Source organism: Anopheles gambiae, chromosome X (genome assembly GCF_943734735.2).
Source record: "Anopheles gambiae chromosome X, idAnoGambNW_F1_1, whole genome shotgun sequence".
Taxonomy (NCBI): Eukaryota; Metazoa; Arthropoda; class Insecta; order Diptera; family Culicidae; genus Anopheles; species Anopheles gambiae.
In genome coordinates this window covers 21954328-21981712 of record NC_064600.1, presented here as the reverse complement: position 1 = coordinate 21981712, position 27385 = coordinate 21954328, and the positions used below count along the sequence as shown (strand labels likewise).

The window sequence follows — 27385 nt, the reverse complement described above, 5'->3', positions numbered from 1 at the left end:
TTCATATTGAATTATGAAAGATTATCGCAGCTTTATTTCAATGCGCACAACACTTCATCAATTGAAAATACGGCCGAGGCCGAAATAATGCGAAGGCTTGAACTGTACTGACGATTTTGTGTGGTAGCAAGAAAGGGATCGCACAAGGAACACTCGCTGCACTAGTGCGAGCGAGACACCGACACCAGCAACCCAACGGGACAAAAGTAGAAAGCTTGGAGCAAAATAATCGTTTGTCTCCCTCTATCCTCTATACCGCGCTTGCTTGCATTCATGCGCGAGCGCTCGAGTATATTCTCTCAGAACCGAGTATTCGCAGTTCAATCCGTGTAGTGAGAATGTATGTGTTAATATGCAGCGAAATTTGTCTCTGTATCTCATTCCCCCACCCCCAAAAATACACATTCACTCTCCGCGCACTCTGAAAATTTTGGCGCGCACGCTACGTACAACACAATACAAAAGGTCGTTTTAACCGCGCGCACTGATCAAAGTCGCGATGGTTCAATCGGAACGCCGACACTCCAAGTCAGAAGGGAGCGATTTGAGCCAAATTTGTCACAAAGGTAGTTTATAGTTCAGGGTATAATTGTTGTGCTCCTTTAACCCCTTTTCTCTCATCATTCCCTTCCATTTTCCTATTCTTGACGTAGAAACATTTAATCGATTTGCTCAAATTTGTAGAGAAGACGCCGTAGGGTGCTACAATACACTATAATTCTGCTTAAGACTACTGCATCCTTCTATTTATCGTTTGTTTATCTTGAACATGTCATATTTACACTTTCTGTGGCAATTTTATCCTGCTGGCTCTCAAACTCCAATTTTTGTACTTAAATTTTTCAAATTTTCATCTTAAATTTTTCCCTTATTTATAACCATGGCGAGGCGTGGTGATAAATAGGAGTAGAAATAATGTGCGTCAGAACTATTGTTTTCATGCAAAAATATTAATAATTGATTTTGTTTACATTTCCTAAGATATTTATTAACGCTTAAATGCAGGCAGTAATAGAATCACTGTAGAAAAAATATTATGTGCCTCAATTTTAATGTGTTTTTTTTCATTAACATCCCTAACAGTTATGTTGTTACTTGGGTAGCTCGATCCTTGATGTATGGTTATTTTGATTTATAAATGTTACCAAATTTTAAATCGTATGTATCAATAAAATGGATTGAATACCACCAATTACAATTGCTAACCACCAGCCTTGCATAACGAACCATTACATTTATTGTTTTATCAATTTCTTCGTATTCTTTTATGGGTAATTTTTAGCAAAAAAAGAATGCTTTGAGCCAAACCCAAACACTTTTGTAGTCCTTAACATACAGTAAGAATAGTTTCTCTTAACGCTTTAATGCCATTTTGCGTAATGTCTTAGGCAGACATGCCGACCTATACAGGCTTTCGAGAGTTATTAAGTACCAATCAGTCGGATAGTCAGTTTTGCAAGTTCACTATACCACAGGACGAGTTAAAAAAGTATTTTGCTAATTGAAATCCCCAGTTAAATGTTTAAATTCTAGAGGAAATATGCACAATACATGAATTCCCACGATTTATTGGTTGGTTCCCATCAATTTTTGGTGCGTTCCCATGATTTTTTGGCCGTTTCCCAAAATTTGTTGATCAAATTGCATTGATATCCGATCGGAAAATACCAATAAATTATGGGTACGAACCAAAAGTTTATGGGATATGATCAAAAAATCGTGGGAACGCACCAAAAAATCATGGCAACTGACCAATAAATCGTGAGAAACTCTGAAATGTTATAAAAAGGGAATATGTGATTTTCTTGGAACTTCTAATGCCTACATTTCCCAGCAACTCGTCCCTACTCGTCCCAGTAAAAAGCCTACATTTCCCAGCAACTCGTCCCGCACGCTGCTACGCCGCTGCTTACAATATCTCCGGCGGCGACCGGTTTGACCCGCAAGCCTCATCCGGCTGAAGAGCATATCCCAGCAGCCCGTTATGACATCCTGTAGCGGTGGTAAAATTGCTGCAGCAAGGACGGCACACATTTCGCCCTTCACGTCGGGAACAACAACTCCCTCTCTCCGACGAATACCACGGCACCAGTGGGGCGGCATGCGACCTCACCCCCTTTCCGTTGAACGAAACAGCAGTAGCAGGGTGGCATGCGACCTCGCCCCCTTTCCGTCAACGGCAGCAGCGAGGCGGCATGGGACCTCGCTTCCTCTCCATTGACACTACTGCTGCAGCGGGGCGGCATTGGACCTCGCCCCCTCTCATTGTTCTACGACGGCTGCAGCGGGGCATGACATCTCGCCCCGTCTCCGTCGAACACAGCGACAGCAAATCGCGCCACCAATGACGGCCCAGCAGCTAGGCAGAATGACAATTCGCCCCTTACACTGCCGGCGCTCATTGGGCTGCAGCCCGACGACACCTAGCGTCGCCGCAAATGGCCCGGAAATCAGGCTTCGACATTTCCATTGCCGGCGCTCCCTGGGCCTGCAGCCAAGCGAATCAAACATTGTGTGTGTGTGTGTGTATGTGTGTGTGTGTGTGTGTGTGTGTGTGTGTGTGTGTGTGTGTGTGTGTGTGTGTGTGTGTGTATGTGTGTGTGTGTGTGTGTGTGTGTGTGTGTGTGTGTATGTGTGTGTGTGTGTGTGTGTGTGTGTGTGTGTGTGTGTGTGTGTGTGTGTGTGTGTGTGTGTGTGTGTGTGTGTGTGTGTGTGTGTGTGTGTGTGTGTGTGTGTGTGTGTGTGTGTGTGTGTGTGTGTGTGTGTGTGTGTGTGTGTGTGTGTGTGTGTGTGTCTGTGTGTGTGTGTCTGTGTGTGTGTGTCTGTGTGTGTATGTGTGTGTGTGTGTGTGTGTGTGTGTGTGTGTGTGTGTGTGTGTGTGTGTGTGTGTGTGTGTGTGTGTGTGTGTGTGTGTGTGTGTGTGTGTGTGTGTGTGTGTGTGTGTGTGTGTGTGTGTGTGTGTGTGTGTGTGTGTGTGTGTGTGTGTGTGTGTGTGTGTGTGTGTGTGTGTGTGTGTGTGTGTGTGTGTGTGTGTGTGTGTGTGTGTGTGTGTGTGTGTGTGTGTGTGTGTGTGTGTGTGTGTGTGTGTGTGTGTGTGTGTGTGTGTGTGTGTGTGTGTGTGTGTGTGTGTGTGTGTGTGTGTGTGTGTGTGTGTGTGTGTGTGTGTGTGTGTGTGTGTGTGTGTGTGTGTGTGTGTGTGTGTGTGTGTGTGTGTGTGTGTGTGTGTGTGTGTGTGTGTGTGTGTGTGTGTGTGTGTGTGTGTGTGTGTGTGTGTGTGTGTGTGTGTGTGTGTGTGTGTGTGTGTGTGTGTGTGTGTGTGTGTGTGTGTGTGTGTGTGTGTGTGTGTGTGTGTGTGTGTGTGTGTGTGTGTGTGTGTGTGTGTGTGTGTGTGTGTGTGTGTGTGTGTGTGTGTGTGTGTGTGTGTGTGTGTGTGTGTGTGTGTGTGTGTGTGTGTGTGTGTGTGTGTGTGTGTGTGTGTGTGTTAGCGGCAACGGCGGCAGCGGTCCTTGTTCTTAACACTTTAAGCGCCGGGTCATATGAAATCGCATGACCGTTTTGCTCACCGCTCAGCTTGGCATCTGATGCTCGGTGATTCTCTTGAGAACGAATGAGGTAGGAAAAAGAGAACGAGAATGACATGTGCTATGCCGCTTATCGCAATTAAACAAAAGAGTGATAACAATCGCACGACAAATTGTCGCTCTCATCGCTCTCTTGCCATGTGCTACGTGCTCACTCGAAAAACTGTCACGTCAGGCGGTCAATGTGTTAAGCAAGAGAATCCCATCCTCGTCGCCACTGTTGTGTCTTCTATTGCTTGCCACTCAGGTACTTTTATTTAACACTAATATAAACAGTACACAATAGTAAATACAACTAACAAGCACAATTACACATTAAAATACTCGGCCGCATGCCAGCCGTACCGTGCCCTCCCGGGAGCCCTGCTCGACCGGCTGCTCGCAACACCTCTCTTGTTCGAGCGCACGACACACACTAAGCGGCCCGCGCTTAGGCCCGTGTCTGTGCTCCATCGGGTGCGATTTTATCGGAAGGCCTGTTAAAATTTTATATGAGATTTGACAGATAACGTCGGACGTGCGATTTCGTCGTACGACAGAATCAAATTTTTTTGATTTCTTTGGACGCCGCATCCGACTTTATCTGTCAAACTAAATGTGTGGTGTTTTGTAGGAACAATCTCAACTTAATTTTTCATAATCGTTATATTAATAAAATCATCCAAATAATCGCAATATTATACGAAAAAGCGTTTGACAGCACGTGCGATAAAATCGCATGCGATGGAGCACAGACACGGGCCTTAGTGCGCGTACGACAGTGTGCGTGACACACTGTCGTCCCCTGGACATTGACCAGTGGTAGCGCAACTACCACTGCAAGTCCAGGGGTCGGCACGGCAGCCCACAACACTTTTCAATGAAGTAGCAAACGCGAAAATGTGCTGGAAAATACTTAAGTTACTTAAGTTAAGGGGCACTCCCATGGTACAGTCGTCAACTCATACGACTCGTAGTAAGAAACTTGTAGTAAGAACTGTATCGAAAGCCTTTAAAGGCCAGTATGTACACGAATGACGTTTACAGTAAATATAAGAAGAAGAATAATAATAATTATACTATCAAAATAATGCCTGTCATGTGCCCAACTCTTGCATGGATCGAGTCTCTGATATTCACTACTGTTTATCCTGGTATTTGGGTAAACCAATCAACTAACTGGTATCCAAATGAATGATTACTATGGCAGATCTTAACTACCAACATCAGATAAGAAGTTATTACGCAAGATAATCAGAAACGAAGCGTTGGGATAAAATCGTTGTAATAGTTTTATTATTCCTCGGATTGCATATGCTTCTATTTTTAATAAAGACATTAATGTTATCCCGTGTGAAACCGGATAAATCAGCTAGTAAAACATAAAAAAAAAACAATTCAAAATTATTTATTGATAATACTATTGATGAAATACAATCAATATATTAATGGTTATATACTAACTCGGTTCTTTGAAACACCTTAGATGTTTTATTTAACAAGTTTTTTTATACGACCGTTCTCTTCAACAGATGATTTGCGACTAACTTATGATGAATCGATCGTTCCTAAATCTATTAAAGACTACTTCGATTACACGCGGTTACTTCGTTTACATATACAAACCAATTTGTTTCGATCCTGCTGCATCCTTGAGAATTATGTCCGTTCCATCTTCGCGCCGCCAGGTAACGATAGGTTCCGGATATCCTTTAGCCCTAAAAAAAAACATCACTGTCATTGATTTTTTTTCAATTTCCCGATAAGTTGGTATATTTGATATTCAAATGTTGTATCCTAAACAATGTTTATTATACATATTTCATTATTATCAGATTTTTTGATCGTCTTCCATACTTAAAAATGGTAAAATGTAATCATAGCCTACCCGCTGGGCAAGGTGATCGAAAATGTCACTGCCTCTCGCACTTTTTCTTGTGCGATCTCCGTCCCTCCTATAGCGCTTGTTTAATGTGGGGCTTTTGATCAACCCGGCCCCAAAGCTGCTCCATACCCCTCCAACTAAACTGAAATGGTGTTCGAGGTAGCCATGATGATTCGCACTCACTCGCAATCTCATGTTGTCTTTCTCTCGCAAATGGATGTCATTACAGGGTTTCGAATCATATAAGGGAATACCTCAATTACTTAGGGGAATGTTGCAAATCGGTAGGGGAATATTGCATGGATAAGCTGTGGATGTTTGCAATCACTTAGGAGAGTTGTGCAATCGATTAGGGGAATGTTGCAAGCGTACTGTGGAGCTGTCATCAGACTGTGGGTGCCGCTGTAAATACCTTAAAATATTTTCGTCAATCTTACTAACTTATCTTGTTTAATTATGGCTCCGCAGCAGGATTTATTTAGTTTATTATGTGTGCAGCAGAATCCCACACGAAAACAACTCCAAATGATGTTTTTTTAAAAAAACATCATCGGTATCCATTCGAAGCTTTTTACACCGGCACCCACCGTCTAACGACAGCTCCACAGTACGCTTGCAAAATTCCCCTAATCGATTGCAACACTCCCCTAAGTGATTGCAAACATCCACAGCTTATCCATGCAATATTTCCCTACCGATTTGCAACATTCCCCTAAGGCGGCGCTCTAGCAGCAATTGAACACGACATCCGACACGGACAAACCCATATAATCATATGGAGGTGCACTGTCTGACACAAACATTCAAACAAGTCAAATCCCATACATTGTTCATGTTCGATGTCGTGTTCGATTGGTGTTAGAGCGCCGGGTAAGTGATTGAACTATTCCCTTATATGATTCGAAACCCTGTAAGATCGGTTGCGGCGCCAATAGCTGTTCTTGCTTGGCGGATTCAATTGTATTCGTTGGTATACAACCACAATACAAAACAAACAAAAATTAAAACAAACTAGGCGGTTGATGCAATTTGACGCATGAAATTGTACCCTATACCGCACAATGAGTAAACAAAAGCGACCTGTGTATGTGTCGTTAGAAGTGGTGTGAATTCAGAAGGGGTGGGAAGTAGGAAGAATTCGGATAGGACTACGGTGTTCGTGACAGCTTAGGTTTTAGGTATTTCCTTCGAATAATGAACTGTTTGCCGCGCATTTCAATTGGAATCATATCCGTTGAGAGTACTATAACTATGAAAAACCTATAAAAAAAAATCTTCAAACCGTTGAATACGACTATTAGATAAATTACATAGAGACAAGAAGGATTTAGTTCAACAAAGTAAGTAAACACATTTGAACTCGAAAATTTGCACCGCCAGCAACAGCAGAACTATTCATGCAGATATGGCCAGTCTCTTCGATCCATAGGTGCCTCCTTCCATCCTTGTCTGCATCCTTGTCTACAATACCCGTCAGGTACTTATTTATCTCTAACCACCGAGATCGCCCACATGAGTCCAGACTGACTTTTGCTCACAAGCACCTGAATTCAAGGCCAGTGCATGACTCTTCCGTCCTCGAGACATGTGTCATTCAAAGTGTCCAGTTCACCTTTGCCACCATTCGGATATTCAGTACATGGAACAGCATGAGAAATCCAGCTGAACTACCTGAACTGCTAAGTTTCAATCCTTTAGCTATATTACCACAGCACTACACAATCCGCAGGGCTTCTGGTGGCGGCTAATTCCGCTTGTCGTGGAACTGGCCACTGTAACCTCTTGTGACTTTAATTTCCAACACACTTCTTAAAAGCTTTGCGCTTAAGGAATCCTAGAAAATTGAAATGTGTTTATTATTATTTGTATTATTATTATTTTGATTATTATTGTGATATTATTATTATTATTATTATTATTATTATTATTATTATTATTATTATTATTATTATAATTATTATTGTTTAAATTGATGATAAATGACAGTTCGCTTGCAAACGTCAACAAGAGAGGACGTCCCGCTGCGCAAATTCGAGCAGTTTCCAGCGCAGAAAATGCACCAAAATCTGCGCTGGCCAGCGCAGATTTTGGCCCGATCCCCGCGCTGGACTTCAGCGATTCCCCGATCCCCGCGCTGGACTTCAGCGATTCCCGCGGTGGGTCGAGCAAGTTTAGCGCCATCTGTGGGCGAAATGGACGAACTATTTATGGCGGCGGAGCAAAAAAAAACGGTCAAAATTTTTTAAAAAAATGGCGCCCATTTTTTCGTCCGCTTCTTCTCCCTCCCTCACCCTGCCCTGCCTTACTTGCGCTTCTGCCCGTGCCTTCTTCCGCCGCCCGCTGATTGGCTGTTGTGGTGTATGCGTTGATACTCATATGTGCATTGTGGTTGTGTATTGTTATTGGTGGGTGTTAGCATTTATTAATTTGTGTGTGACCTTGAGACGCTGTGGGAGAAGCTGGATTGGGATTCAAAGTGTTATCGGTGTATTGATGGTTTATTTTATTTCGTGCCGCTGCTGATGAGACCATTCGATGCCCCTGCCAATTGAGGGTGAAGAAGCCTATTTAAAACAAGCGTAGGAGAACACTTATCTAATATTTTTTTATTTGAACATGTTTGATGCTTCAACGACCTTCTAAGCATCATGTAGCACAGTGTATAGTGACTATAATTTTTTTTTTTAATGTGCCGAAATCTTTCTCGAGTTTTTGTGTTTCGACACACACACACACACGCACACAGTTCGGGGAAAGTGACCATTCACTCTATCATGCCGCGATCCCCCACCCCGCCCGGCACTTTGGATGATGATGCGCTATATGATAGCTGATGATAGCGGAAGGGGAGGGGGGTTTGGTGGGGGGTACGTGCTTGCATGCGCGCGTTCGTAGGTGCGTTCTCGCGTGCGCGCGTTCGTAGGTGCCTTAGCGTGTGTGTGTGTGTGCGTGTGTGTGTGTGTGAGTTTGCGCGCGTGTTTGTATGTGTGCGTGCGTTTGGAAACACCAAAACTATTTGATTCTGATGCGTACATTTTCATCCGCTGCGGCTACAAAGTCCATGCATTTTTGATCTCGCTACCTGAGAGACAACACAACCATTGGCATTGGCATCTTTACGATCGGCTCTGCTGTTGGGGGTATTAAAAAGAGACACGATCGAAGCAAACATGCGTGTGATATGTAGCACGTTTCTTTCCAATTCAGCTAGCGGACGCAAGTGGAAACAACATTTCGAATTGAATCCATACAAAAGAGGATTCTGGATTTGTTTATTACGGTGCGCGTATGGTGCTGCACATGTCCGTCCAGAATCTGGTGGCTTGTTGGTTAGTAGTCGTTATCATGACGCCGATTGCCGGCAATGCCTTGGAATGAGTTCGGATCGGTAGGTTCATGTTTTGGTCGATTGCATTCCGTGCATTGGTCGTGCCACAGCGGTAGCCCCGCAGCACCAAAGTCAAAACAAACTCTTACCCGGGTGTGGACTGCTATGCTATGTGGACCCGGGTGTGGACTGCGTAATAGCCAACGCGATCATGCCGGCCTTTTCAGCACTTGAGTACGACGTAGCCGGATAGTCACCTCTTGCTACGGCGGACGGTTCATACGCGGTTAGAACCCACGACGGGGGTACTGCCACACTGTCTCCTGCCCGATGCATACGCTGCAGGCAGGGGGAAGGATGCACCTCCACGATAAAAAAAACACCGTCATGAACCAGCGGCGGACCTAACGGTAGGCGGACTAGGCGGTCGCCGATGATCTCTACAAGTGGACAATGTATTAACGACCAGGGGCCCCGGAAAGATGGTCGTTAGGGCTCCGTGGCTGGAGAACCATTTGAACCTCCCCTCCCCCCATGGCGACAACAATTTTAGGGCCTGTGACTAATGATCGTAGGGGTCCCATGGCCACCCCCCCGCCCCTCCATCCAGGATGCTGGTTTTACAATCAGGTTGCGTTCTTGATGCTGGTGGAACGGAAAGTGCGAAAATCAGCGCCGGGCTGAACGTGTCAATGCGAATTAGGGCTCAGCGCGTTGCACAGCAAACCCTCCAGTGTAAACTAACGATTCCTTAGTCATTTTTATATTGCAGTGTTTGAACTCATTGCAATTTTGTGGTTTGATTGTGAAAATGCAACTTCATCGCCGAAATGTTTGTTAACGGCATTTTTAGGCGCCACAACAGCTCGCGAGCATTGACCACACGCGAGAAAGAGATAGCGCTATGGAGGGAAAAAGCACGGACGACGGCTGACAGCGATTGGCCGTCTGACGCACCAACACATCCAAACCTTCGACAGCGCGCTCAGGCGAGGGGAATGAGGCGGAGCCAGGGACGGGCAGCTCGACGACCTGCTTGACAAATTTGCCGTTGGAGAGAAAAGGAAGGCATGATAAAATTCTCAGAACGCCATAACGTCTTCCGTCGCTTTGCGCAGCGGGGTGTTGTTGTTTTGATTTGCAAGCCATAATGTGTACGACCGAAAGATACGAAAGGAACACCTTCCGTATCGACTATTCGGAGGCTCCTAAGCGACCCACCCTAGAAGAAACCGTGAACTTCTTTTTTAAAGTGGTAGCAACGGGTGTGGATGTGAAGATGGTGCAACGCAACACTGCGCAAAGTGCCATCTACGTCACTATGCCAACGCTTGAACGTGCGGAAAGCATACCCGCACGACAAAATCGAGCAGTTTTGTATCTCGGATTTTCGATCGCTTTCCGCCAAAAGCGATCGAAAAAGTGCCCGCTGCGCAAATTCGAGCAGTTTCCAGCGCAGAAAATGCACCAAAATCTGCGCTGGCCAGCGTAGATTTTGGCCCGATCCCCGCGCTGGACTTCAGCGATTTCTGCGCTGGGTCGAGCAAGTTTAGCGCCATCTGTGGGCGAAATGGACGAACTATTTATGGTGGCGGAGCAAAAAAAACGGTCAAAAAAATTTAAAAAAATTGGCGCCCATTTTCTCATCCGTTTCTCTCCCTCCCTCACCCTGCCTTGCCTTACTTGCGCTTCTGCCCGTGCCTTCCGCCGCCCGCTGATTGGCTGTTGTGGTGTATGCGTTGATACTCATATGTGCATTGCGGTTGTGTATTGTTATTGGTGGGTGTTAGCATTTATTAATTTGTGTGTGACCTTTAGACGCTGTGGCAGAAGCTGGATTGGGATTCAAAGTGTTATCGGTGTATTGATGGTTTATTTTATTTCGTGCCGCTGCTGATGAGACCATTCGATGCCCCTGCCAGTTGAGGGTGAAGAAGCCTATTTAAAACAAGCGTAGGAGAACGTCTAACACTAATCTAATATTTTTTTATTTGAACATGTTTGATGCTTCAACGACCTTCTAAGCATCATGTAGTACAATGTATAGTGGCAATATAATATTTTTTTTAATGTACCGAAATCTTTCTCGCGTTTTCGGGTCTCGTCACACACACAGCGCGGGGTAAGTGGCCGTTCACTCTATCATGTCGCGATTCCCCACCCCGCCCGGCGCTAGGGATGAGGATGCTACAAGAAAGCTGAACCAACCGTTCTACAGATAAGGTAGCCGTAATCGATCATGCGTGGAGGGGGGGGGGGGGGTGGTCTAGTGGTAGGGGGGTGTTGGGGGGGTGGCGGGGTGCGTGCTTGTGCGACTTCGGGGGTGCGTGCTCGCGTGCGCGCTTTCGTGGGTGCGTGCTGGCGTGCGCGCTTTCATGCTCGCGGGCGCGCGTACGTGCGTGTGTGTGTGTGCACGAGCGCGCGCGTGTGTGTGTGTGTGTGTGAGTTTGCGCGCGCGTATTTGTGTGTGAGTTTACGCGCGCGTGTTTGTGTGTTTGTGTGTGTGCGTGTGAATGGAAAACCCCAAAACTATTTGATTCTGATGCGTACATTTTCATCCGCTGCGGCTACAAAGTCGGTGCATTTTCGATCTCGCTACCTGAGAGACAACACAACCATTGGCATTGGCATCTTTGCGATCGGCTCTGCTGTTGGGGGTATCAAAAAGACACACGATCTAAGCAATCGTGCGTGTGATATGTTGCACATTTATTTCTAATTCAGCTAGCGGGCGCAAGCGGAAACAACATTTTGAAGTGAATCCATACAAAAGAGGATTCTGGATTTGTTTATTACGGTGCGCGTATGGTGCTGCACCTGTCCGTCCAGAATCTGGTGGCTTGTAGGTTTGGAGTAGTTATCATGACGCCGATTGCCGGCAATGCCTTGGAATGGGTTCGGATCAGTAGGTTCATGTTTTGGTCGAGTGCATTCCGTGCATTTGTCGCGTCACAGCGATAGCCCGGCAGCAACAAAGTCAAGACAAACTCTTACCCGGGTGTGGACTGCTATACTAAGTTCTTCTTCTTATTATTATTCTTATTATTATTGGCGTAATGGCCTACGCGGTCATGCCGGCCTTTTCAGGACTTGAGTACCACGTAGCCGGATAGTCAGTTCTTGCTACGACGAACGGTTCATACGCGGTTAGAACCCACGACGGGCATACAGATGTGCGGAATGATGGCGGTGTCGCGGACCCACTCCTATCCAGCGTGCAACTTGCATACTGCCACACTGTCTCCTGCCCGGTGCATACGCAGCAGGCAGGGGGAAGGATGCACCTCCACAGTAAAAAAAAACACCGTCATGAACCAGCGGTGGATCTAACGGTAGGCGGACTAGGCGGTCGCCGATGATCTCTAGTCTGTAGTATGCCGTATGTCTACAATTGGACAGAGTATTAGCGATAAGGGCCCCCTTGAAAGATGGTCGTTTGGGCTCCGTGGCTGGAAAACCATTTGCACCTCACCACAATTTTAGGGCCTGTGACCGATGATCGTAGGGGTCCCATGGCCACCCCCCCCCCCCCCCCATCCGCCGGCAATTTAAGTGTACCGTTCAATCTTCCAACAGCTGAGTGTCAGTACCCCCTCCTCAGGGGCCTCAATTCGTCTTTCCGCCTTTCATGAACACCTTCCTTTCTTTGACCGATGGATCATAACATTCCGGAAGAAATTACATTTGGCGACAGTTTTGCATACACACGCACACTCACAATCATGCGCAGGATGCTTAGCATATCTATGTAATCCACAACAGACGAAAGCAAAAGCTTAGTGTTAGAAACGTGTTAGAGCGAATTTGGGTTCAGCGCGTTGCACAGCAAACCCTCCATCGTGCGCTAGCGATTCCGTAGTCATTTTTACATTGCAACGATTAAACTCATTGTGCTTTTTTGGTTTGATTTGAAAAAAATGCAACTTCATAGCCGCAATGTGTATAAACGGTTTTTTAAGCGCCACAGCAACTCATGAGCATTGACCACACGCGAGAAAGAGATAGCGCTATGGAGGGAAAAAGCACGGACGACGGCTGACAGCGATTGGCCGTCTGACGCACCAACACATCCAAACCTTCGACAGCGCGCTCAGGCAAGGGGTATGAGGCGGAGCCAGGGACGGGCAGCTCGACGAGCTGCTCGACAAATTTGCCGTTGGAGAGAAAAAAAAGGCATGATAAAATTCTCAGAACGCCATAACGCCTTCCGTCGCTTTGCGCAGCGGATGAGCAGAAATGTCAGGGAAACCCGCTTGGATTCCGATCAAAGAAATATTTCAATCCAAAAAATTCAGCGCTGAAAATTTCGAAATATTTCATTTATAAATTTGCAACAATTTTGAATGCGAAATATTTCACAACCATGCGCTGTGAAATATGTTTGCAGTTAGAGTTTGAGAAGTTTTCGATCGCTTTGCGCAGCGGGTAGTGAAGAAGCATTCGGGGAAGCACTGCATCACGAACGAGGAGAAGCAGTATCCGATTCCGATCGAGATGGTGGATGGTGAAAATTCGTGATCTTCCGCCAGGAATCCCCGACGAAAACGTTTCCGCCGAACTGAACCGCTTCGGTGAAGTGCTCACTATTGTGCCCGGTGTTTGGGGAGCCGAAACGCGGCTTGCCGGGATTCCGTTGGGTGTGCGCATAGTGCGCATGAAGCTGGCGAAACCCATCCCTTCCTTCATTACTGTGTGTGGTGAGATGACTGGTGTGTTGTTTCGCGGACAGCAGCAAACTTGCCGTCACTGCAATGAAGCTTTGCATCACGGTATTAGCTGCATTCAAAACCGTGTGGGTCATCTCCTCAACAGCGATGCGGCAAAATCGTACGCAAGTACCGTTAAGCAAGCACCAGCACAAACATCTGATGCGAACACATCATCAACTAGTACCGCAGGTACTAACACCACGGGACGGCGCAAAGGGAAGGCCAAAATCACTTCACTTACAACCACTACTAAGCCACCAGCGAGCACTGCATCGAAAGTGGCTAATCGGCTTGTGATCCCGATCGAGCCGCTAACTCTCGCTCCGCCTTCGGGTCCGAAGCGGAGCGTGAAAGCCAATGGTGAGCAACCCGAGGAGAAGATGCGTGCTGCCGTTGGTGCCGTCGCAACGCATGTAGAAAATTACATTGCCGCTGCTGCTCCTGCAGTAGTTGTCACTGGTGCTGACGATGCTCTTACTTTTACTGCTCCTGCTGCCAATGATGCTGCCGCTGCCGCTACTATCGATGCCGCTGTTTCCGCTGCTGTTGCCGATGCTGCCGCTGCTACGGATGCTGCCACTGATGCTAACGATGCGGCTGCATCCGAGCCCATGAGTGTGGAATGCCGGGCGCTTTCAGGTGCCTTAATGTTCAAAGAGCCGCTCGCAATCCCTTCCACATCCTTTTCCATCCCTTCCCACGACGAACCGCTTGCGGTTAAACGCAAGCAAAATCAGAAAACGGATACTGAGAGTAACGCCTCATGTTCGTCAACATTTGGTGTTATGAGCGCGTCCAAGCGTAAGCCTGGTCGACCGCCAAAAAAACACACAACTTCACTACAGATTAATTAAGTTTTGTTGCGATGGATCCTAACCCGGTAAGTAGTAATCTTGGTAGTAGCTATAATCTAGCTACTATTAATATTAATGCGATTTCTAACTCGACAAAGCTGGAAGTCCTCAAAACATTTATTAGGACGATGGACCTGGACATCATATTTCTGCAAGAAGTATGCATTGCAGATCTATCGCTTCCTGGGTATAACGTAATTTGCAATGTTGATGTGACGGGGAGGGTACGGCGATCGCTTTACGTTAACAGTTAAAATTTTCCCATGTCGAACGCAGCTTAGACTCTCGTCTGATTTGCGTTCGACTCGAGAACAATGCCACCCTGTTTACGCTCCTTCGGGCAGTCAGCGGAGAGCGGAGAGGGAGTATTTTTTCGGGCGAACGTTACCTTGCTATTTGCGGAATGCATGTAACCATGTTATTCTCGCGGGAGACTTTAACTGCGTGTTGCAGCCGAAATATGTGACGGGCGCGAAAAATTTTAGCCTTTCTTTGCAAAACGCTGTATGCAACATGGGCATGTGTGACAGCTGGGAGCTTCTCAGAGGTAGCTCAATGGAGTTTTCTTATGTCACAAGTGGTTCGGGTTCACGTATCAATCGTTGTTATGTCTCCTCTTTACTTAAAACACAGTTAAGAGCGACCAGTATGCATACTCGAAATACGCAATTTCGCTATACGCTTTTTTCTATATTTGACAGTTCTTTGAGCAAATTGTACTTATTTGAGAAATCGAATGTCAAATGCAAAACAAATTCCCTTTTGGTTGAATATTATAAACCATTTCAAAAGGTATAAAATTGTATTTTTTAGTTGAAATCAGATCAAATAACTAATTTAGTGGCTAAAACCTACCACTTCATGCAAAATTATACGAAAATTAGCTATAATTTGACTGAAAACCTCGAAATTCGACTTTCGCTAATATTCGAGATACGTTATTGTCTCCGGTCCGCATTGATAGCGTATATCGGGGAGTACCTGTACAATGATACAAATAGCGGGCGAGAGGAGAACGCTTGCGTGAACGATTGATGTAGCTAGCGAAATTGGACAAGTCCCAGAAAAGCGAGACGCAAGAGTTTCTCTCTAGCGATGGAAAGAGAAGAGCCATATGAAACATGAGGATGTTTGGTGTGACACAGCCAAGTTGCGAGCAAAACCAGACCAACACCCAGAAAAGCGAGACAGAACGAAAATTTTTCTAAATGTTAGAATGAGAAAAATGATCGATACACATAAAAATCGCGCGATAATGCCGGTTGGGAAGGCGCTTACCGATCGTGTTTGCCTTCCAATCCCGCCGAGCCGTTCGCACAGCAATGGCTATTGGCAACTGAGACCACATGTATTAACTGACGCAAACCTGGAGGAGTTCGGATGCAAGTGGAACTATTAGACCAGACAGCGTAGAAATTACGGTTCGTGGATGCAGTGGTGGGTTGAGCTCGCGAAGCCTAAAATAAAGTCGTTTTCCGTTGGAAAACGAATGAACGGTACCAAAGTTTTCGCTTGCATCATGAACTGCTCTACAGGGGGTTGAAGTCCGCCTATGATCGATATGTCACGGACCCTAACGAGTTAGTGAATATAAATCGTATAAAAGGACAAAAGGTTCTCCTTCAGAAATGTTTTTCCGAGGACTTCACCCGCATTAATGAAACACGCGTATGCGGAGAGAGCATGTCGGTCTTTCAGTAAGGGGAGCAAAGGAGGAGGCGAACGGTGATCGACAAGCTGACGGTTGATGACGGATCGTCCTTAACTGAGCTAAAGGATATAAATGTTCATGTTGAGGGCTTTTTCAGAAATCTATACACAACATCCGACACATCCACAACGACCACAGAAACAACATTCACAAGCACACGCGTTTTTCCCGAGAACTGCAAAGCCAACAAAAGTTGCATGGACGAGTTTACTTATGGTGAGCTTTTCGATCCAATTAAAAAGTCACCTTCGAGAAAGTCCCCTGGTCCGGATGGAATTCCCAAAGAGTTTTATCACCGTGCATTCAGCATCATAAATAGAGAGCTTCTTCTAGTTCTTAATGAGGCCCTCTTAGGAAAGATTCCTGAAAGTTTCGTTGACGGGGTCATAGTGTTGGTTAGGAAGACGGGAGGAGGCTGTACCAAGTCTGCATTTATTTATTTATTTATTTATTTATTTATTTATTTATTTATTTATTTATTTATTTATTTATTTATTTATTAATTTATTTATTTATATAAATATATCTGCCTCAGAGGGCTAAATATAGGGAAACTTATGGACTAAAACTTAAAATTAATGATAACAAACAAGTACTTAAATCTAGCTAGACAAAACATATACTAGACAACAAGCAATTTGTAACACAGCCACAAGTAAGATAAAATAATTATGATGGGGAAACAAAAAGGGAGTCAAAGAACTGAAGGAAGAGGGGGCGAAGGGATTGAGCGGGGATATGAAAATCAAACACACCAGAGGCACTGTTGAAGTGTTGGAGGGATCGAAAAAATGGATCATTGGTGCCATAAAGCGTTCTTCTGGACGGAATTTGAAGGAAATCGCGGCGTCGAAGAAAGCGAGCAGGCGCGTACAGCGTTATTCTGTTAAGTAGTGAAGGACAATCAATCTCGTTCCGAAGCAAACCGCTGATAAGCAAAGCTTGAGAAGCAGAGCGACGATTGTGCAGGGTCATCAAACCAAGCATGCGACACCGGAATTCATAAGGGGGAAGAGAAGCACCCGATTGCCCTAAAAGCCACCTAATCGCAATACGGGTGAATCTGCGTTGAACACTTTCAATCCTTTGCCTGCGAACAAACGGCGTCCACGGGCCTGCCCACGCCCGAATGCAGAGCCGATGGCATACGATTCTATCTTCACCATTAACATGAGAGGGACAGAGCTTATACCCTGAACGTACCCGAAAGGTATGCATGGTTAACTCATCAGAATCTAAAGGCAAGGACAAGGCAAAAGAGACAAAGAAAAATTTCCGCACGGCTACACATGTCCTTTTGATGCGTTGTCTATGCGTCTCGCTCGGTATCACAGCGGCATACGGCAGGTAAGCAGTACAAATGCTGCTACCTGATACGCACACATGTTTCTCGAACACAACTATTCGGTTCGGCTCGGTAAACTTCACGAGGACGCCGGAACAAAAGGGCGCAGACTTTTTCATGATTTTGTATGACTTCGGCTGTTTTGGACCTCGCGTGTAGGCGCAGACTTTCAATCCATACCGAGCTGACTGGGCACCACACAACGCTAGCGTATTCTAAAATAGGGCGGACTAAGCTACAGAAAAGGGCTTTAAGGTACATAGGGTCATGCATATCATTTGCCATAGCACAAATTATTCCTAATACACTATTGGCATGGTTAATGGTGCGCTAAATATGTTGATTGAATGACAGCTTTGCATCAAGGAGAACCCCAACTATTGGCATGGTTAATGGTGCGCTCAATATGTTGATTGAATGACAACTTTGCATCAAGGAGAACCCCAAGATCACGAATGACATAAACACGATTTAATACAACAGAGTTTAATGAATAATTATGAGACAACACATTTGAGCTACGAGAGAAAGATAAACAAGCACATTTATCGATACACAGAGAGAGAAAGTTTGCAGAACACCAAAAGGAGAAGGAGTCTAACAGATATTGAAGAGAGACACATGAATTAGGGTCAGTGATAGGACAAAATATTTTTAAATCATCTGCAAACATTAGGAAGGAATCGGATGGAAGAACAGAGCCCACAGCATTGACAAATAAAATAAAAAAGTAAAGGACTCAAGACACTACCCTGGGCCACACCACACCAGACGAACAATGAAACTCATAAGAAAACCCGTAATTCAATTTAACACAGCAAAAACGATTTAATAGAAATGATTGTAGCCATTCAAGAAAGAAAAGAGAGAAGCCAAGTTTCTTGAATTTAGCAATGAGCAGAGAATGGGGGATTTTATCAAACGCAGCTTTGAAATTGGTATACACAGCATCAAACTGCAAGCCAGAGTCCAAATTTGAGAGTGCTGATGAAACAAATTCGATGAGATTAGTAGTAGTGGAGCGGCCAGCCATAAAACCATGCTGATTAAGAATGATCTACGATTTCACCATTTCCATAAGTGGTAAACGAATAACAGATTCAAAGACTTTGCTGAACGCAGATAAAATAGATATGCCACGATAATTAGAGACGCAACCGCGATCACCCTTTTTAAAAACTGGCCTTATCCATGCTTGTTTCCAAATATTCGGAAAAGTAGCCGTGGACAAAGAAAGATTAAAAAGGAAAGAAACAGGAAGGGCTAGTGCTTCACGACAATGAAAGAGTAAAGCAGCAGGAATACCATCAGGACCCGGCACGAAGGATGGTTTAAGGTTACCTATCGCACGTAAAACAGAAGCAGTGCTTACAGAAACAAATTCAACATACAGGACATTGAGAGGGGCGAATGAAAGACTGGCCTCAAAGCTTGTAGAGTTATTTAAACCATTTTCATAGACACTCGAGAAATGATCAGCAAAAAGTGAACGAATGTCGTTCGGGCACGTAGCAAGCACATCACCAAGTGACATACTAGTAGGGAGGCCGTTATTGTTTCTCATAGAGTTAATGTAATTCCAAAACGCTCGAGGGTTTGAACGGAAACGAGATTGAAGACGCAAAACATATAATTTATGGCGATATCTGTTACGGCCAAGCTACACGTACCGGACGACATCGGACGATGCCATAAAACGTAAAACCGCAGATAAGAGATTCGCGTCGGGCCGGGCCGTGTCGGATCACAGCGGGCCGATTTTGTATGGGATTTGACAGTTGGCGTTAACGGATTTATGGCATCGTCCGATGTCGTCCGGTACATGTAGCTTGGCCGTTATATGATCTGTAAGCGGATGCTGCATATTTAAATAACCTACGCGTGTACGGTGAACGCCAAGTCCGGTAAGCACGTGTGGCCCGATTTCGATCCCTAAGCAGAGAGCGCAGATGGCGGTCGGACCATGGAGGGGAAGGAGGTGGTCTGAAGGGAGAAGAACAGGAGTTTAAGGAAGTGATAAGGATAGCATTGTACTGTGTCACAGCCTCATTGATGGACGTACATTCAAACAAAAATGACCAGTCAATAGAGGACAAAATTACACGCAGCCTAGCATAGTCAGCCTTCTTATATTTATAAATAGGACTAAGATTAACACTTTGCGTAGGGACAGGTAAGTTGGCAGTGGATAAATATTCAATTTCAAGAACAAACGGAGGATGGTGGGCGTCAATTTTTATAAAGGGAAGATCTGCCTCATAAACGGAACACGGCGCGAAGTTAAGAGAAAACAGAAGTATAAAGTCAAGCACGCGACCATTATGGTTTGGAATATTGTTTAGTTGACAAAATTCCATAACGTTGAATAAATCGACAAAAGGTGCATGACATACCAACGCATTATGAGGAGTATAGTGCTGGAAAGGTGCCGTTAAATTTACAGATTTATCCACTGTAGAGAAGTTTGATTAAAATCACGAAGAAGAATAAGTTGATCCTTGTTACGCAAGCGGGCTTTGACATCGTGAACGCATTCTAAAAGTTTTTCAAACGTACGTATATCAGCTGCTAAGTAGGGTGGGACATAGATAACACCTATATATATATTAAAGCACTCATTTTTAATCACAACCCACACACACTCAAGCGGCGCGGCATTTACAGAAATAGGCGCTGATGCTAAACTGGTCGAAACAGCAATGAGAACACCGCCACCGCGAGTACGAGAACTATTATTTATGTTACGATCACAACGGTAAACGATAAATTTATCACTACTAAAGAGCATACTATTGGGTAAAGAATTATCAGCCCAGGTTTCAGTGAAAACAATCACATTAAAATCAGCAGCATCGGCCGCTAGCCTCAAATCAGTACATTTTGATCGTAACCCACGAGTTTTCTGATAGTGAATACTTAGCTATTCATTTGGTTCATTTGACAACGACGGTTTTTTGGCGTGATCAGCACGGGTACGCTTAACAGGAGCAGGCAGGTTATCTGGAGGCGACCGATTCGATGGTTTACGAGAGGATCCAGTCGTTCTCGCAGAGATGAACACCGATGAAGGAATCGACGAGGTTGATTGAAGAGCAGGAAGCACGGAAATAGGCTCGGAACAGGTGTCACTCAGTGGATGAGAGAGAGCCAAAGGTAGAGAAGCACTCTGAGAAGGCATGCTGGCCTAGCGTGGTGTACTCAGACAGCCGATGAAAGACGAACAGGAGTCGTTTGCGGGAGCATCCAGTCGGGCAACGATAGATTTAACGGTGTTGGTGTTGCTTGCATTATCGAAATTTTTGGCCGACTCATCTGTGAGCGTGTCGTTCCCTGACACTGCAGGGAGATGACGATTTTGGTAATCGACATACTCACGGAACACGAGAGACGGAGGCCAAGTGGCCGGAGAGAGAGCTTCACCGCGCTTGCTGGAAGGTACACCGACCTTAAACGATACAAATGACATCGTTTCGACGTTGGCGCCAAGATTAACGAGACGACGCACCACAATGTCAGATGGATCAAGCGCAAGTCTATTTGTAACCATGGTGATGACATGCTTATCCGTAACAGATGTGTCGAAGCGTGACATAAAAATCCATGACAATGACTGTGGCCTTGGAGCCACAAATACAGGATCATATGTACTCCCCGATCCCGTTCCTTGCTGCATTGCAGGCGCAGGGGCCGCTGCCGGCCAGGGAACCGGAGGGAGGTGACGAGATGGTAGATCAAGGGGTAGTGATGATCGGAGAGGGAACCGTGCGTCTCTCTTAACATATGCGGAATCAAACGCGGCACTCTCACTAAATAGATCCTGCTTAAAACGAAGAAGCAGATATGCTCTTATCGAATTAATGGCGTTTCCAAGAGACGTGAAAATGCCATCCATTGAATTGACCAAGGCGGCCTCAATCTCGGGAAACAATACAGGCTTTTCCAATTTTCGTAAGGCGTCACATTGTTTGCACAGCCAGCACAGACCACAATCTGCCAACGATTCACTTAACGTGGATTCCGAGACACCGGCACATTGAGCATGGAACAATCGGCCACACACTCCCGAACACGACAAATGTAATGGTTCGCCGTTTGGATTTAATGCCGTAGAGCAAAGTGCACAGATAGTCATTATGATGCACTGGAACGCAGGCACACAACAAGTGATATCGCACAGCACAAATGATCAGCAATAGATTACAATACGACAATCGATGCAAAGGTGTGAAAAAGTCACAAGCGATAAAGTAGAAACCAGCCACAAGACGATTAATCAAGCCGCGTTAAAACACTAGGATAAGCAGGAGCGATCAAAACCATGTCTGTGCATCACCAAGCGGAGAGTGAGAGTGAAGATTACCATTGATCTGGAAAAGTCCGCTATGATGCATCTCGTCCATAAACAGAGCGGAGAGAGCCGACCACGTACGCGGCTCATAATGCAGAAATGGCAAATCCGGATTATGTTCAGCGGCTGACCAGGAGACGAGAAGTTGGTTGAAGTTTCCTAACAGGAGGATACCGTCTCCGGGATGCATAATTGAGCATAATGAGCAAATGCAGTTTTCGATTTCACGGAGCGTGGCAGCATTTGCGACAAGTCTTGGCGGGAGATATGCAGCAATAATGAGTAATCGGGAATTGCCTAGTTGTATTACTACGCACACAAGCTCAAGCGATGGATGCACCGTTGTGTGTTCTCGTCACGTCAGATATTGAGAGCATGCAATCAACACATCTCCACCGCGAGAACATGTACTGTTGTCAGCACTACGATCGCATCGGTAGACTCGGAAGCTATCGTCAAACAGCAAAGAGGAAGGTAGGCTAGGATCGAGCCAGGATTCCGTAAGCACTATTAAATCAAAATTGGATTCCAACACCGCCCGCACAACAAAATCGAGCAGTTTTTGAGCTCGCTTTCTAGCTGGCTTTCCGCCGAAACCGATCGAGAAAGCGAACAGAAACGTCCGAAGAACCGATCAAAGCTCTTGATCTATTAAAGCGTTTACGGTCGTTCGAGAGAGCGCACTGTCTTTGTATATCTCTTACTGACAAAAAACCTTCGGTACGCGACCGTGTTGGCGCATAAATGATAATGACCGAAAAATAGTTCACACCCACGTTCTCTTTCTCCCCTCCTTCTCCTCTTCCCCATCCTTTCACCTTGCTTTATCATTATTGGTTCTTGCTGTATAGCTACATTGAGCAAGAGTTTGAGAAGTTTTCGATCGCTTTGTGCAGCGGGCGACAGGCGAAACTCATCGACCTTCGTGCGCAGTCCCCGCACGTTCTGATAGTAAACAGAGGCAGTGGAACGGGCAGTGCGAAGCTCATTAGCAGCAGGAACAAAACAGGTAGGTGTTTGTACAGACTTCACAGAGGTTCGTCTATTCGTGAAAATATCTTTCCTACGAGACTGATGTGGGAGATTTCGTGTCCCATTGATACAATTGGCCCAACCACGCTGTCAAGGTGGACTCAATCTTCACATTTCCGTTGCTGGTGAATTGGTACGTTGCTCATCAGGGATACCCAAAAGTCATGGTTAAGCACATTGCTTGTGATGAATATCCCCAAAATAGAGGCTCCATTGCTACAACGTATTGCTACACGTGCCTTCGGAAGGTAATCCAGCAGATCGCATGCCATTTAGCACCTACCATGACGACCAAAAGTTTCCGGCAAATGATGATCAACAGATTTCCGGACATCAAATTGGCTATGGAGTCACCTTCCACTGATTGGTGATGGATCTGGAAAAACATCAGCAGCTTCAAACTACCCACTGCGCAAATGAGCAGTTTCCTGCGCAGGAAATGTGGCGAACTCTGCGCTGGACTTCACTGAAATATGAGCTGAGGTGGGCAACTTTTTAACGTCCTCTGTTAGAGATATTGGCGAACTATTTAAGGCGGGGGAACAATAAAACGGTAAAAAAATTAAAATATTGGCACCCTTTTTTCCTCCTCTTGCTCTTGCTCTTTCAACCATGCCTTACTTGCGCTCCAGAGCGTGCCTTCTTTTGTCAGCTGATTGTGTGTTGCGCATACACCGTTGAAACATACATGTGCATTGGAGTTGTGTATTTTAATTGGTAGGTGGTGGAAACATTTATTTATTTGTGTATGTTCTTGACCGATGCAGAAGAAACGAGTTGATTTCGGATATGCAGTGGAGCGCCGTTTATACGGGCTTCTCGGGACTTGACCTCGCCCGGATATGCGAATAATACGGATAATGAGTCATCCGATATATTTTATCACCAATTCCTGATTAAGTTGTGGAAAATTATATTATTTTTTGATAAAAATAACCCAGTTTTTATTACCTTTATGTTTTTCCCATAAGAATATTTGATATTTGCCTTGAATTATCGTGTCTTTTGTTATGATAATGAGCTCTTTTCACCACCTTTTTAAATATCCTCCTCATAAAAGCAATGTCACCTTTGTATTGAACTGTCATTTCTCAACATCACGGATAAACGGACAGCCGGATAAAAAGTACCTGGATAAATGGCACTCCACTGTATAAATATTATCGATGTGTTGATGGTTTATTTTATTCCGCGTCGCTGCTGATGAGCCCATTTGATGTCCGTGCTAATCGTGGGTGAAGAATCCATTTTCCAGCAAGCGTAGGATAAGGTCTAACACATTAATGTGTGCTAATTTGAACATGTGTGGTGCTTCAACGTCCTTCTGAGCATCATGTAAGACGATGTATAGTGGCAATAAAATAATTATTTAAAATGTGCCGAAATCTGTCTCGAGTTTGATTACATTACTAGACACACAACCACACACACACACAGCGCGGGGAAAGTGACCGTCCACTCTATCTCGTCGCGATCCCCCACCCCGTCGCGTGCTTTGGATGTGGATGCGCTACAACAGGTATGTCAAACTGGCGGCCCGCGTCGATTCTGAATGCGGCCCGCGAGAGTATTTTGAGAATTACTAAAAGCACTGCAAACCATAAATCTATCATGACTATTTGTCAAAGTGTATTAAATTTTCCAAAGAAGAACTATCCTTTTGTTGGTATATTTTTCCAAACTAACATGAATGTACCCATAACATCTCATAAACTTATTCTACACAAACGTACATATCAATCGAGACCCTTAAGAAACATGGAATCGAATGCAAACTCAGTTGTATTATGTTTCGATTAAATTCTGAATATTAGCATAATTTTGTGCACACTCAATTTCACATTCTGTATAGAAAAATAGATCTGCGTCAACTGTCTACAAGCGAAAAAGGAATGAAAATAACTTGATACATACACTAGAAAACTTTGCAACAACTAGTGATTGATTGCCGGAATCGCATCCACGGCTCAAAACCATTTCCGATCTTAGCTGTTCCGACTTCGAATCCGGCCAAATCAAACCAACAGTTCCGTTCGGTGCCGCCCGAAGCCTATAGAGCCGTTTAGAGCCATTCGGAACCGTTGGAGTAATCGGTTGTCCCACCGAATTTGACAATCTCCATGCCCCCGACTGCCGAGTAAAGGATTCATTCTGTTCCGATTTTTTTCCGACGTTAGAATGTTACATCATTGATATTCGATTGGAGCCATTTCTGTTTTTTGTCATAATCATGCCACCATAAATGTTAATAAAAATGATTGTAGCCAAGTTGGAATTATTTGTACCCAACATTCTGCAAGACGAATTAATGTAATTTCCAACCTCCCCAAAAATCAAATCCAAAATGATATTATTAAGCTTAAGCCTAAAGGATTTAGAATAAGGATAAAAATAATCGAAATGCCGAAGCCTTGCAATACAAAGCTTATAAATAGATTAGCTCACACAGTCCTCAATTCCTCAATTCACGAATCATCTCCCTTCAAGTGTCAAAAACAGATCTGCCGATCTGTATGGGATCACACACCACGACTCTTCGTCAGATAAAATTATAGTAATTTAAAAAAAGTTATTCGTAAAATACGAGTTCTTATTATAAGAAATGAATATATCACCAGAACACTTGGAACTTGGAAATTAGCGAAAAATAATGTTTAAACACGTGTTATTACAATTTTTCTCTTGATCTGTCAAAAAATTACTTGCAAATATGTTTGTTATTCATCCAGCGATGGATAGCTCGGATTGCTTGAAAAAGATTCACTACAGGTTGCTAGACTTCCCCTACTTCAGTGGAAAAGTGTGTTTGACAGATATTTTCTAGCAGAACTGCCGTAAGAGAACGCGAGTAATGAAAAATTTCCTATTTTAATAATAACATTGAAAGTACATTAAAAAAATTTTCTTATATAAAAAAGAGCACATGTAAAAAGAACATCGCGAATTTGTACATAACAAACAATTCCAGATAAGAAGCGAGGAGTACAACACGTCAATTTGTTTAACAATAACAATGTAAAAAAGCATTTTACATAAATTCTTCTTCTTCTTTGGCTCAAAAACCGATGTCGGTCAAGGCCTGCCTGTACCCAATTATGGGCTTGGCTTTCAGTGACTAATTGATTTCCCCCCATAGCAGGATAGTCAGTCCTACGTATGGCGGCGCGGTCTATTTGGGGATTGAACCCATGACGGGCATGTTGTTAAGTCGTACGAGTTGACGACTGTATTACGAGACCGGCTCAATCGGCTCATTTTACATAAATATTGGGGTGTATTTTCCATTCTCAACTTTGCGGCCCGCGAATCACTGAAAATTTGTACTTGCGGCCCTCTGAAAAAATGAGTTTGACATAGCTGCGCTACAAGATAGCTGAACCAGCAATTCTTCCAATAAGGTAGCGGTAATCGCTCGTGTACATGCGTGCGTGTGTGCGTGTGGAACCTCAAAACTGTTTGCATTTTCATCCGCTGCTACTATCAAATTCTATACATTTTTACAACAAGCTTCGTACGAGCGCTTACTTATCAGTTGAGAGACAACACAACTGTTTAATTGGCACCTTTGCGCCTCAAAATCTCTCTAAAAATAAACAAACAAACAAATCTTCTCACCCGGCTCTGTAAATGGGAATGTTAAAAACACTCGATCGAAGCAAAGGTGCATATGAAATGTTTGTAGTGACCGTTACGGCTTTCGACCAGTTCTAACCGTTCGATTCGCGTTAGACCAGTTCTAGCGATCTTCACCTAGCAGGCAACAATTTATAGCAGGTACGCCACCTGTCGCTGTGCACCTCAACCTTCCACTGCATCGAGTTAGGCCATGGTTGCCACCTGCGTTGGCAATCGGAGATAGAATTAGGGAACTAAGGACATGCGGTCCTTAGCTCGATCTCTTTGCTCGCTGACCGTTGTAGTGATAAGACGCAATAAATGTTAATTGATAACTCACACACGAGAGTTATAAGTTGAAATGAGTTATATGTTCTACATTCTTTCCAATTCAGCCTGCGGATGCAAGTGGAAACATAATTTTGAATTATATGCATACAAAAGAGGTTTCTGGTTTTGTTTATTACGGTGTACGTTTGGTGCTGCACCTGTCCGTCCAGAATCTGGCGGCTTGTTGGCTTGGAGTCGGTATCATGACGCCGTGCGACCTGCCCGGCTTTGGGTCGCGCCACAACGGTAGACCCGACAGCAACAAAGACAAGACATACTCTTCCCCGGGTATAGACTGCTATGCTAACTTCTTCTTTTTATTTTTATTATTATTGGCGTAATGGCCCACGCGATCATGCTGGCCTTTAAAACGTATCACGTATCCGGATTGTCAGCCCTCGCTACGGCGAACGGTTCATACGCGGTTGGAACCCACGACGAGCATGCTGTCAATATGTGCGGAATGATGGCGGTACCGCAGGACTGCTCCTATCTAAAAGGATCGTGCATTCATGGCAGCGGGAAGGATGTACCTTTACAATAGTTAAAAAAACTGTAAAGAACACCTTCCATTCTTTGACCGATGGATCATAACATTCCGGACGAACATTATGCGATAGTTTTGCAGATACATACACACTCGCACCCAGTGGCGAATTTTCCCGGCC

The 27385-nt window shown here is 44.7% G+C and overlaps 1 protein-coding gene across 10 annotated transcripts in view; it reads right to left on the bottom strand.

Moving 5' to 3' along the window:
- LOC4576145 (lachesin) overlaps positions 1-27385 on the bottom strand; it is a 233599-nt gene that overhangs the window by 59280 nt on the left and 146934 nt on the right. For 9 of the 10 annotated variants that reach the window (XM_061641127.1, XM_061641083.1, XM_061641094.1 and 6 more), the window contains one exon: positions 5187-5278. In XM_061641127.1, the coding sequence (XP_061497111.1) occupies positions 5187-5278 (92 nt within the window). Of the gene's footprint in view, positions 1-4952; positions 5279-27385 lie in introns of those variants that run through there. The other variant, XM_061641132.1, reaches the window with a different exon arrangement.